Source organism: Heloderma suspectum, chromosome 2, assembly GCF_057233095.1.
Source record: "Heloderma suspectum isolate Gila_16-S chromosome 2, 16-S_ref, whole genome shotgun sequence".
Lineage (NCBI taxonomy): Eukaryota > Metazoa > Chordata > Lepidosauria > Squamata > Helodermatidae > Heloderma > Heloderma suspectum.
In genome coordinates this window covers 33,260,322-33,273,670 of record NC_139459.1, presented here as the reverse complement: position 1 = coordinate 33,273,670, position 13,349 = coordinate 33,260,322, and the positions used below count along the sequence as shown (strand labels likewise).

Genomic DNA, 13,349 nt, shown 5'->3' with positions numbered 1-13,349 from the left:
AGGGGGGTTGGGGGAGCACTTTACATTCCTTGGACACCCACCACTGGCTGCATTTCTGCTGCCACCACTGTGTCACTAGCACAAAAAAGCACCTTGCCACCGAAAACTGGCAGCAAGTTGCTACAGAGCCTTAGAAAGGCCAAATGTAGCTTGAAAGCAACCTAATTTGGCCTTTCTAGAGCTCTGTAGTGGTTTGCCACAGAATATGTGTGTGCTTCCCACCCCTGTTCTAAACAGAAAGAGCTCAGCTGCTTGTCAAATGGTAACTGCAGTATGCAGCCCACCTTCAGTCCAGTCTCCGAGGCCATTTTACACCATACACATTTCATGTGCATTAGTTTTTTTCCCTTACTTCTCTTTCCCTTATTTACAGAATTTGGATGATTGTTCCCAGTTGTGAATGGGGAGAATTATTTGAACTTTAGATGCTGCTTTTAAAGTGCTGCTCATTTTCTACTTGCCAATCCAGACATGGAAATGATTTCCCAATCTCATGCAAAGATTAGAAATTATGTTTAGTTACAAGCACAATGAAAAACTGATGAAGAGAATGGGATTGCTTATTATGTGCTTAAATCCAAATAACTAGATATGGCCCAGGCAGTGTGGATGTTTGTAGATGTTTGATATGTCACTTCACAAGTGTTCTCTGTTTTTTTCCCTTAGTCCCTGAAGTACACATAAAATCCAACAACGTAATCACTTATGTAGGTTATTCTGTGATCCTGACATGTTCAGTTGGCAATGAGACAGTCCATTATAACCCCTCTTTTTGGACTTGGTATAAAATGAATGGAAGTGAAAAGGTAAAATTCCATTTCATTGATCATAGAGGGGAAAAAACCTATTATCTGAAGACATAACAAAAGCAGTACTTTTCTTGTATAAAGCTAATTCGAATCTAATTTTAATGGTGAAGTAGTTTGATCCAGATTTTAATGTGTTGTTTTTGTTATCTGTCTTGGGCCTGCAGGATGGACTGGGCTACTTACAGTGGAGGTTGGTGGCTCCTATTTCAGTGGAACCACCAGCTTCTTTAGAGTTCTGACTGAAACCAAGAGCAGATCCACAGCCCCACTGAAATAGGAGCCACCAGCCTCCACTGGCTATATATTCAAATAAAGTAATACAGGGCTCCAATGGGAGGAATGGTGCAGATGGAAGAGTCCATAAGAGACTGCAATAGCCTGTGGGATCCCAAACCCCATCTATGCAGCCTAGTAGGAAGGGTGTGAGCCTTGGATTGCAAGATTGGTGTTCTTGTCTGTGTGAGCACCCCTGATCAAATTGCTGTAAGTAGAATTGAGGCAGGCATAACCCATCATGAACAGGTGTCCCCCCCAATTCTGCTTGCATTCCTTCCTCTTCCTCCTCCCCCAAGGCCAAACATCTCCCCTTGAGTAAAGGCAACCGAGGCTAAAACAGACATTACTTCCAATGGGTGTCTAACTGCTAGACTCTAGCAACTATGATTTTGGTTCATTTTTTACTCTACAGTAGGTGTGTGTGTGGGGGGGGGCAAGTCTGGATCTTAAAAGCTCCCTACTACCCATGCTGGGGTCTCAATCCAGATCAGTCCCCATGCACCTCCTCTAGAGTAAAAACATGTGTGTTGGGGTAGGGGGATGTTACTTCTAGATACAGATTTAATCTCTGTTTTGGCCCAGAGGAGAGCAGGGAATGAGGAATTCATCAACAATGGGAGAAAGTTATCTGGCACTCTCTCCTCTAGCTGGAAATGATGCTCTGATCATCTTCATATCGCATGGGGGGTGATGGAGCTTGTAGTCCAGCCATTCTCCCCTGCAAGATCATTGTTTCCAGCTGGCGGAGAGGCGAGATGGGCCTTTCCCATCATCGCTGGAGTGCTCCTCTACCTGCTGCCCATTCCTCATCCTTCAAAGTCTTTTTTCCCCATGGAGAAATGGACAGCGATAGAAGATGCAGGGGCAGAGAGGGAGGAAGCTGGCATTGCACTTGTGTGCATCAAAAGAACCTTTGAACAGTATTTGGGAAATTGCATGAAAACTATCATTTGGAAGTTTGTTAGGACTGGCTGCTGAATGGCCCTAGCAGCCCTAATACTAAAAATAGATCCCTCAGAATTGGGCAGAGGCACCTTCCATTGGGCACAGACCCTTCCGTCCATGGAAGACAGATCCTGAATCCAATCCATGGGTCAACACTTGATGACAGCCTTCATGAACTAGGTGCCCTCCATGTGGGTTGGACTACAACTCCCACCATTTGGCTGGAGACAGTGGGACATATAGTCTGACGTGTCTGGAGAGCAATTGATTGCAGGCAATGAAAATATTGGCTTACATTCAAACACCCTGCCTAAACTAGGCTGTGGATCAAGTACTTGCGGTTCATGCCATGTTTTTCTTTTCTTTCTGCGTCTCCATAGCATATTTGTACTTTTCCTGCTAGTATATTTCATCTATCCCCATGTCTCAAATTCTACATTTCTAAATTTCAAATGATATAGGAGTTCCTTATCTAGCACACTATCAACGGTTTTTAAACTGGCTTTTCTCTCCTATCAGGTTGTTATTAATAGTACTGCAATGCCAAAGAAGTATGACATTCTCCAGGAAGAAGCCAGCATAACCAAACTGAAGATCTTGGAACTCTCTGAAGATGACAGTGGCTTTTACTGCTGTGAAGTTGGATTTCCACCAGGTGAAAGCAAAGGGCAAGTGTCCCTCAAAGTCCTCACTTACATGGCACCACTCAAGCCTTTCCTTGCAATAGCCGCTGAAGTTATTATTTTAGTTGCTGCTATTTTCATCTATGAAGTATGCTCCAAAAGGAAAGAGGCTCATGCTGGTAAGACAAGTGGACTTTGTAATGTGTTTCTTTTATTTTTAAACTTTCTCCTGTGGACATGATGTGAACCTGCTGATAACAAATCAGACCAATAGACCATCTAGTCAAGTTATGTCTACTCCAGCCTTCCCCAACCTGGTGCCCTCCAGATGTGTTGAACTCTACAACTCCAGTCATCCCCAGCCAACATGCTGACTTGGGGATGATAGGAGTTGCAGCTTAATACATCCTGGGGGTGGGGAAACCAGGTTGGAGAAGGCTGTCCTAAGGCAACGACTGCTTTTCCTTTGAAAACCTAAGACCCAGCAGTTACTCAACTCTGTCTCTAGCACTAATCGTAACTTATGGGTTCCTTGTAAGGTAGAGAAGTTAACAAAAATGTGATTGGACAGGATTGAGATCAAGTTAGTTGCACTTAGTTGCATCAGTTTTATACATCACTATATGGATGTTTTAATTGTTTTATTATGTTTTGGAATTATTAATTGAAATTGTTTTTAGCTATTTTATATTTTGTATGTTTTAATCATTTTGTGGTAAATTGCCTTGGGTCTTTTTAAAGAGAAAGGTGACTAAGACATTCTATTATTATTATTATTATTATTATTATTATTCCCACTGATATCACTGAGATTTAAGTTTGAGTTATGACTAAAGTCTTACATTGATTTCAATGTGAAATTGACTGAACTGGGGGACTGAAGTGCAGGTGATCCACCCCTTCCAAAGCCTTGCCAGCTCATGTGAGCCAAAGTAGGAGGTGGAAGGAGTGGTTTTCCCTAGAGAGTTCTCTGGCAGTTCTCTCCCTACCATTTCCTCCTCATGTGGTTTTAATGGGGAGGAAATTGTGTAGGCCAGCTCCAATCCTGGGACCTTTTCAGGGAATGGAGGGGCTCTGGATCCGGTGGAGACACACACACACACACACACACACACCACCAGCAGAGAGGTACATCCACCCATCCTAATCCCCTCCAGCCAGATCTGAGAGTTAGGTTAGCGCTCTTCATCTGGAATCATCTGGATCCAAATGTATAGTCTTTAAAATAGCAAAGCTGGAGATTAATTTTAGATGACACCTTGAATAAATAACCAACAGAAGCCAAATTGGGTAGTGTTATCTAGTGCATGAAGGGCATGCTTTCCCCCTTAGATGATTCATGACATTCGGTCGTTAGAGGTAATCTTCCTCCAGTTGTAGGATTCATCTCCTAGATGGTGAAGGCTGCAATCCTATACGCACTTAACTGGAGTAAGCCCCATTGTACCCAATGGGACCTGCTTCTAAATATATGTGTATAGGATTCCACTATAAATTTGGTTCTTTCCAAAGCAGATGAACAATTATCACTAGGTAATTACCTAGTAACCTGTAAGTTTTGCTCTGCCTTGTAACTGTGTCTCAGACTGCCACCCCTTTTCCTGTGTGTGAAGGGGAGCCATTGAGAATGGAACCTACTTGTCTGTTGATGTGATACATATCTTCTTATGTCCGTATTATTGAGACATTCAATAAAATTATAAACACGGGGTTTTCTTTGTTTCACAGAAGTTGAAAAAGAATTTGAACAAACAGAAACACTGTAAGTCATCATTTTATTCTGTATTTGTATATAATGTGTTATAATGTTTAAACAGTATCAGGGGAAAACCAGCTCCATTAAAATGCAGGTGTGTTTGGCCATAGAATTCAGTGGGTGTTAGATTGTAACCACCATCCATTTCATTTCCATGGGTTGAGTGGGGAGAAGCTCTGTTCTTACTTTTGCCAATTTGTAACAAAAGATGTAATCCTATGCATGTTTAGACAGAAAAAGGCCCTGTGGCACATAAGCTGTGTCCTCCAACACTCCCTGACCCCCAGTATCTGTGGCCTGAGGTGATTGCTTCATTCTGCCTAATGGTAGGGCCAGCCCTGCACACCACACATGAAAGAGCTGAGCTACACCTTTTTGTGAACAGCCCAGAGAGCTTCAGCTACTGGGCAGTTTAGAAATGTAATAAATAAATAATCACATGGGTGGAGAGCATCCTAGCTCTGCTTGTTTAAGACTCTGAAGGCTCCCTCATGTCACTGACTATCCCTCAAGGCAGAACAGGCAGCAGTATTGTGAAGCACAGGATTTGCCTCACCTTACCATGCATTTTGGGGAAATGACAGCAGCAGTGACTGCCTAAGTTGGAAAAGTGGCCGATTTGGTTTATAAATACATACATGAATGCCATGAACAGAAGCCGCCTCTTTCCAGAAGGCAGGAATTGCCCTCACCAGTGACCGGGCTTTTGTTAATCTCTTTATCATTTCACATGCGCCTGCTCTTCTCTGGTTGCTAGGAAATATTAGCCACATGAGAGTGGGACCATGGAAAAACCCAGCCAGAGATGACAACTCCATGCATCAGTAAAATAATTAGTCATGATCTAAGGGACTGAATGTAATGCCACTTCTCCTGTACAGGAAATCAGAAGACAGCAATGGTATGGAAAACAGTACCACCAGGCACAGAAAAGTTTAAGTCCTTTGTGGAAGGGTGGTAAGTTCAAATGCCGTTTGAGAGATTCTGAGATGTCTACAAAAAAAATGGAGAAAGACGTACTGTTCTCCTTCAGGATAGGCTGTTTGCACTGCAGTTATAGAAGGATGGCATTTCATGAATTGCCACCATGATGTCCAGTTGATTGAAAATGGTTACCAAGGAAACATTCCATTGTGGGAGAGGGTGGGACAAAGAGAAGAAGGTGACAATAACCCATGAACGGAGGGAATTCCCATGTGGGTGTGCACTTAGTTTTGTTGATATGTTTGATCTTTACCAAACTACACTTTCCATTGATCTGGAATAGGATTTCATCAGCTCTATCTAAATGGAGGACTTTTTATTTTATATTGTTCTCCCCACCTCTGCATGCTTCTCAAAGTATTCTTACTAATCTCCTGTCATTCCTTCTCCCCTTCTCTTTTCACACTTAACTTGTAACCTACCTCCCACCCAATACCAGTTTCTTTAATACCTCCTTTGTACTGGCGGTACTTGATGGGCTTCAGCACAGAGGTCCCCCTGAAAGTGGGCTGAGACATACTGATGGTCCCTGGCCTACAGTTTGAGAAATGCTGTCCTAGAGATTTAAGAAATGATGGGCATTAATCAGTGATTAGAATTAGGGTGGCCATTTATGAAAAAAGGACAAAAGAAGAGTGATTTGCATATGCTAATGTATATGTACAGGTGCAAATTTAGAAATTATTATTATAATTTAAATAGAAATGCAGCACATCTCACCATACTCTAAAAGACTGTGACCAGGTGGCCTGTGTACCTGTCTGTTCAGCTTGCCGCTCAGGTGCTAACTGTGGATGGGCAACAAATCTTATGGCTCATGATCTTTAAACTGGAATTGGACAGGGCAACCCTTAAAACAGAGGACAGTCCTCTGGCAGCCTTTCAAATGGAGGACTGTCTTCTGTAAAAGAGGCCACCCTGCCACCCTAAGTGATGCTATTTTGAATCCATTGGTAGTGCTAAATACATTTATAATATGTATTCTCTTTAATTTAGGCAAGGCGAAGGAAACAGATGGCTATCTGTCACATCAGAAAACTTCAGAAAGATGAAAACGGTGGAGCCATAGCTACTCTGCTTCTGATTATGGCCTTTTTAGATGTGTTAAGAGAAAATAATACTGCTTAAAATGCCTTTTTATTAATGAATTTATTAAATGATGCAAAAGTCTTGCCCATTGTCACACTGTGCTGAACCTGCATTGTTGTCTGCTTTCCATTGGTTATACTCTGTAACATCCATTTGAGCCTTTTAGCTCCAGTTAGCAATAACTTTCAGCCATTGGTCTGAATGTGTATGTGATTTTGGATATGAGGCCAGCTATTACTTCAGGCTCCCAGTGATTCTGCTGGTTAGGGAAAGTAGTGCAGCATCAGAATAATACGTGCCAGCCCAGCTATGATTCACAAGCTAAAAAACAAGCATTCGCTTTGAGAATTTTATTCTAATATAGTATTTTAGCTCTTCAGTTTCCTTAACCTAGAATCAATTAATGTAACAAAGGCCTGCTGATGCACATTTTAGCTGCTAGAAGATTTTGTGTAGACCAGGGCCTCCCTTAGAATCTTGAGAACCCCCGTCTTTCTTTTTATACAGAAACATGTTGCTAGCCCTCATGTTTGGAGAGATTATTTGAATGTTAGGATAGTAACTGTAATGCTTGGTAACTAAAAAAATAAATAGATGACATCTTCGGAATTTTAAATTGTGATGTTTAAGCCAATTGAACGGCTTGTGAATATTTGCATGTAGTAAGATGAGAGCTCTTGACAGGTCTATCTGGGTAGAAGTATTTTCTGCTGAGAGTGGGCCAAACATTGTACATTGAAAGCAATAAGCCCTGCTAATTATGGCTACATTATTTGTTGGACTTCACCGAAGAGGTGGAAAAGTATCAAAATTCTCCATAAAAATGAGTAGAGTCACATTTCTTACATATTTTTAAACACAATTTTAAAGTATTTCCCATTCCTCTCATCATAGCTACAGAATTTTCCATCCTGAAATGAATCTTTTCTAATTTGTCATGCAAATACACACATTGAATAAAGACCGGATTATTGATCAACAACCCATATCTTGCTTTTAGATGTTTGCAAGGTTTTTGTTAGTCTGGTATTAAAAACAAAACTAATTTGCTCTGAACTTAAACAAGGGGCACCCCCCCATCAAATAATCTCTTGAGTGTTACATTTGATTAAGTTTGGATGAACAATTGGCACAATCCAGCCACCATAGTTAGGCATTTTAGGAGACATTAGCCCCCTTTGAGCATGAATTATGTAAATAGAGGCATCACACTATTACCATGTCATGTCCCCTGTTTCAGAGGTTCCACATTACCCTGAGGAGGATTCGGAATCAGCTGAGTCACACAGGTCACCCCACTTCATGGGGAGTTCTTGGCATTCCGTTCTATACCATCCTGGCCTGAAGACGTAGCTCTCCCATCAACTGACTCAGAGGATGATTTGCCTGCAACTTCTCCTGTCCTTCAGCCATGCAGGAGTATGCTGAAACAGACACCTTTAATAACTGCATCCAGTAAGGATAGGGCCTCTGAAAGACTGGGCTCTGACAGCCCTCCTAAGGCCTCAGATGACTGCAGTCCTTTGCTGGGACAACAGTTCCTTGTGGAAGAATACTCCAGCTAGCACGTCCTGCAGTGCGCTATCCAAGGTCCTGCCTTGACTCCTGCTTTGCTTAGTATGACTGAGAACAGACAGTGAGTGCAGCTGTGCAGTCTGCTTCCCCTGGGCCCCATGCTTAGCCAGGCTGAGGGCTGTGCTTCTATTTCCACCCCAGTATTGGACGCATTGCTGGTCCCACCCCAAGACTTCTTTGTGTTCTCATTGACTGCCTGCATTGAGAAAACCTATTCATCAGAAGCTGGCAGACAGTCTTCACCAATGCAGGGATATCTGGGGGCAGGGCCAGCAACATGACCCAGTCCTGATGATTACATGACACCCACTTTACATGACTCAAGTGTGAAGGGGGCTAGTGATGTTAACTGGCAAAGCATAAGTTTCATTCTCTCCAACTGGAATCCACCAGACTTAATTGTGTTTAACAGTGGCTAGATCAACCCATTTTAAATTATCAGCTATCCAGTCATGGAACATGGAAGTACTCCAAAGCCTTCCATTCCAACAAGTCCAGTGTTACAGAATTGGTCTAGACCAGCCTTCCCCCATCTGGTGCTCCCCAGATACATTGGGTTAGAACTCCCATCATCTCCCAACCAACATGGCTATTGGCCATGCTGGCTGAGGATGATGGATATTGTAGTTCAACATCTGGAGGGCATGAGGCTGGGGAAGGTTGGTCTGCCTGTAGTTGATGCATGGGTAAATATGGAGGGGAAGGAAACTAACAGTTGGACTGATTGTCTAAAACTTGTATACTTCCAGTATGTGTCCAGTTCCAGTACTTTTCCCATCTTGCAGAGGTGGCATCAGAGGACAATGTTTTGTCATTCTAAACTAAGCAAATATGATGCTAATAAGCCATTTATTTCAGTAACAGAAGGACCAAAGTGGAAATATATATCACAGTATTACTGAGGATGCATAAATGTCTTAAAATCTACCTGTATTGTAAATAATGTCATCTGCTTTTGGTGTAGTGAGCTCTGGAGAGTTCACGATATTTGATGGTGCAAAACTCATGTGCTATGAAGACTATTAAACATCCATTTCTGATTCTGTATATCCTGTGTGTGTATGTGTACGTGTAAGTAAAAGTGTAGCTGAAGGGGAGAAGGAGAGAAATTGTCAGGAGTGCCCTAGCTGCCTCTTACAGTCTACTCCAATAGCCAACTCAAGACACAGAAAAAAGGATTCTTTTCAAGGCTTTAATCCGTTTACAACTTAATGACTCTTTCAGATGCTAATTACCAGCAACTAAGCAAGGAAAAGCACTGGGGAAAGATAGCAGAGTAGCCTATGCTCCAGGTTAGGCAGTTGGTCCCCATTTGAAGGAGAATCACAGGACGACCCTGAACTTATGGGCTAGGGAGAGATCCTCCCTCTTTCCCTTGGGTTCTCTGGACGTGACTCTTGCTTGCTCGCCAAACGAGCGCTACGCCTCCTTTCCACGCCCTCCATCTGTCGTCACTCCCTGCATCGGCGTTGAGCATCCAGCAAGCCCCCCTCCAGCACTCTCTCACTGCCAGGGTCACTATCTATCCCAGGAAAGCTGGCAGGAGGAATCTGCCAGCTGCTGTGCCTGTGAGAGATGAGCACGCTCCTCTCCCACGGATTGCTGTTCCTCCTCAGAATCAGAACTGCTCTGGGGCTCTATCGGCTCAGTTTCCAGCCTGACAGAAATAGGAAATGTATTTCAGAAGAATACATAAAACACATCCTCCCTTTAAAAACAAACACATAAGCAGATCTGTTTGTAAAAATAAGCCATTAAACTTGCCCTTAATGTGGCTGGCTGAACACATTTTGCTGCGTGAGGCAAAGGACAAGAATAACCTTCATTCATTCTACATTCAGAAGCTGACTGGCAGTTGAATCTTCCTTAGTTACTAGTGTCCTCCATCACGTCTTAGGCCGGGGATAGGCAATGTTTTGGTCCCATGGGCACATCTGGAAATTTGAGAAACTGACCTAAGCACAGCCATAAAATGGCTGCCATGGGTGGGCATGGCTAGTCACAAAGGACAGGTAACCTGCTCAGAGGTGTCCATGGGAAATTAAGATGGCAGCAGCTAGTAGCTCCCACTTCACTTTGAAGTAATCCCAGCTGCCACTAAGAAAATACGAAAAATATATTTTTAATACAAATATAAAAGGGTGTCTCAGTGGGCACCAAGGAAGGTGTCTGTGGGCACATTGGTGCCTATTCTTGCCTTGGGCACTTGTCTAGTTCATGGGGCCCAGCTCAGGCTTTGTGACATACAGAGTTCTGCCCTCCAACAGAAGGGAATAGCTTGGGGCTCAGGGGGAACAGCTGGGGGTGGGGGGGCTGCCATTGCTGACAGCAGCACCTGCTGCCTTTGGCATCACACCACTCTGTTTAATGGTAGGGCCAGCCCTTAAACATAAATAACAGTTATTAAGCTTACTGAAATTCCAAGGAGCTATATAAAAACGATCCAGCTTGGATTGCCTCAGCTAAGGATCACAGCCGTGCAGAAGCGGGTTTCCACACATGTAGGATGGGAAGAGAAATGGACCAGAAACATGCTAAACACACAGTTCCTCCCCTAATCCAGCTACCAGCACTGCGTACACATAGCCCTGATGGAAAATCACCAGAAGCACTGATCAGCTGTTTACAAGATGGAATAGAGGATTTAGTCCTTCCCCATCCTCCTTACTAAACAGTTGATTGACATTATCACCAATTCCTTAACAGGGCAACATGTGCATAATGGCATCCGGGCCAAAAATTACAGGGTTGTATTTTATTCCCTGGGATAACACATTATTCCTCCCTACCCCTGCCCTTCAATTGTTCTCATGTGCTTATAATCATGTGAAAGGGAAGAGAAGGATTGCACCTACTGGCCCACGACTCCTGTCACATCCTTGCTGCCCCCCCCCCCACATAGGTTAGGGGGAAGATCTGACATGGAGAGGGGAAGATCTGTATGTGCATTAGGCATCTAAATCATGTGGGCACCCCATACGTCAGGGGTGGGGAAATAGTTTGGATCTAGGGGCTAAATTCCCCCCCCCCCGACCTATCTGACATCAGGATTGCCTTCCTCAGCAAGCAGTTTTCATCAAAATTTGAAAGGAATCTATGATCTGCCATGCCATAAATTAAAAAAGGTAAATGTGTCAGTTTTCAGTACCTCTGGTAGTTTCTACTGAAGTAGTTTGAACCTTGGCACAGTTGTAGACTTCATCAAGTAGATCATGGATGCCACATTTCCAGTTATTAGCTCAACAGGTGTCATTTTTATGAGCAATAGAAATTTGGGTCTTTAAATGATGGAACCTTTTTTTGCGACTTGCCCTAACTAAAGGGTAAGGATGGAAGAATCGGTGAGGTCCCTCGAGTTCCACCACAAAGCTCGATCTGCCTCATTTCCTTTTGCAACCCCCCCCCCATTTGAATGGAGAAATGGTGCACCCAACATTTGGGTGCACGTTTTTCTAAAGTGCGTATCCAAATGGGTCCTTTTACCCCCTTAACTAAAGCATGAAAAAGTGCATTTCCCCAAGATGTGCATTTTAAAGTGCACATTTTCCTAAAGAATACACTTTGTGAATGAGTCTGGAACATGCAAGCTTTGCCCACAAAACATGCTTACATTCAGGGGATGCGAACAGGGGAAGTTCTGGTCTTAAATGACTGGAAACAAATCCTCATACATCATGTCTCCCCAGGAAGACTCTTCCTCATCCGATGAAGAGAACTTACCAACCAAACCAGGAACGAGGGGAAGATCCAGGGAATGCCATGCTAGCCTGCCGAACAACACTATTCTATGATTCTATGAGTCGCTGGAGAACTCAGAGTCTGAAAAGGAGCAGGCCGCTCTCAAAACTCTTCAGGAGAGGCGTACACAACTGGGTTCACTTAGGCACAGCTAGGCTGAAAGCTTCTCAAGAGGAGGGCATCTGAAGGATGTTTATTAGTTGCAGCTGGGAGCTGGCTGGAGTCTAAAGCTGATGGGCTTGAAAAGCCTTGCAGGAACATGCCCTCTCTGCTAGAAACAAAGACCTGTCTCTGGCTCAAGTGCCTGTTGGCCTCTCTACCTTGGGCTTATATTTTGCAATCAAGATTGGTTACTTCTGGAAGTTTGTGGGCCCTTTACATGACATCATCAACCTCCAGGGCCCCTCCTGTGGTTTATGACCTTTATCCTGCCATTATAAAGCATGTGGGAAGTCTGATTTTTCTCTAGGAAGTGCTGATGAAGCGCTTCATTTGCTGCACACTTCTGTAAGAGCAGCGCCATCTAGTGGCTGTGAAATGAAACATCTAGAACTCGCTGAGAAAGACAACATGTGTCAGACTGTGTTAAGGAGCCGAACTTAATCCCACAAAGAATCTGGAAGCAGAAGCCCAGATAAGCTGTGGGATAAAAAGCCTGGTGTGGTGAAGCTCTGTGTGTGGTTCTCTCTGCGCTTCATGGTGATTCCCTGGTTTATGACCTGGACCTTGCTTTGTTGTCTGCTCTTTGATTTACTTGGCTGTTGTTGCTTTTCTGCTTATTGGCCATTCTGACCTTGGAATGTTACTACAGCTCTGCCACAGCCATCCCAGGTTTGACATACCAGTCTCTCTGGCTCTGAACATAACTGTCTGTCTGTCTGTCTGTCTGTCTGTCTTTCTGCTGGCTGGAAGCCTACATTAATCAGCTGAAAGTCCAAAGACAGTTGCAGAGCAGGACACTACCAAAGGTGCATTCCTGTGCCCCTTTAATAGTGAAACATAATTAGCTTATGTTGACATTTTCAATGAAGTATGTAATATAGATACGTGTGGAGAGATGCCATCTGTTTTAAAATTCTGACTGCAAGAAATGTAAGGAAAAGAAAAGTGATCTTTTGAAGCTGGGAAGATTATGATGAAGTGTCCGTTGCTATTTTGGTCTTGGAGAGGCAAATGAAATACAAAAGAGGTAGTGAAGAAGGCCGGAATAAAACTTCATCTACAATCAATGCCATTCTGAACAAGCAAGCTTTGGATTGTTTTGTAGGCAGCAGAAAATCGATATCCCCGTCTGACTGGTTTTTAATAAAACAAGGAAATTAGTTTAATGATTTCAGGTTAATTAACACCAGTTTAAAACTTAAGTAAACAGCAATAAACAGAAGAGGTGAGCCAAACACTGTGATAAAGCCCCACACATTGATTTGATTTATTCAAGTGTCCTTTCCCAAAAGAATGGCTGCTACCACAACCAGCCTGCCTCTAGACTACAGAATGAGGCACAATCAAAAGTGCCATTTCTTTTATATACCATAAAATGAAAATCAGATTATG

General features: G+C 43.2%; 1 protein-coding gene across 4 annotated transcripts in view; it reads left to right on the top strand.

Annotated features, from left to right (window-relative positions):
* The window catches only part of EMB (embigin), a 51,406-nt gene extending 42,302 nt beyond the window's left edge, over positions 1–9,104 (top strand). For 2 of the 4 annotated variants that reach the window (XR_014787581.1, XR_014787580.1), the window contains exons 6-11: positions 667–806; positions 2,550–2,832; positions 4,382–4,415; positions 5,291–5,366; positions 6,390–8,568; positions 8,717–9,103. Coding sequence is in view for 2 of the 4 variants with exons in the window: in XM_084833189.1 (XP_084689315.1) it covers positions 667–806; positions 2,550–2,832; positions 4,382–4,415; positions 5,291–5,348 (515 nt within the window). In the remaining 2 variants the exon portion in view is untranslated. Of the gene's footprint in view, positions 1–666; positions 807–2,549; positions 2,833–4,381; positions 4,416–5,290; positions 5,367–6,389 lie in introns of all 4 variants that reach the window. The other 2 variants (XM_084833189.1, XM_084833187.1) reach the window with 2 other exon arrangements.
* Positions 9,105–13,349: the final 4,245 nt, after the last annotated feature.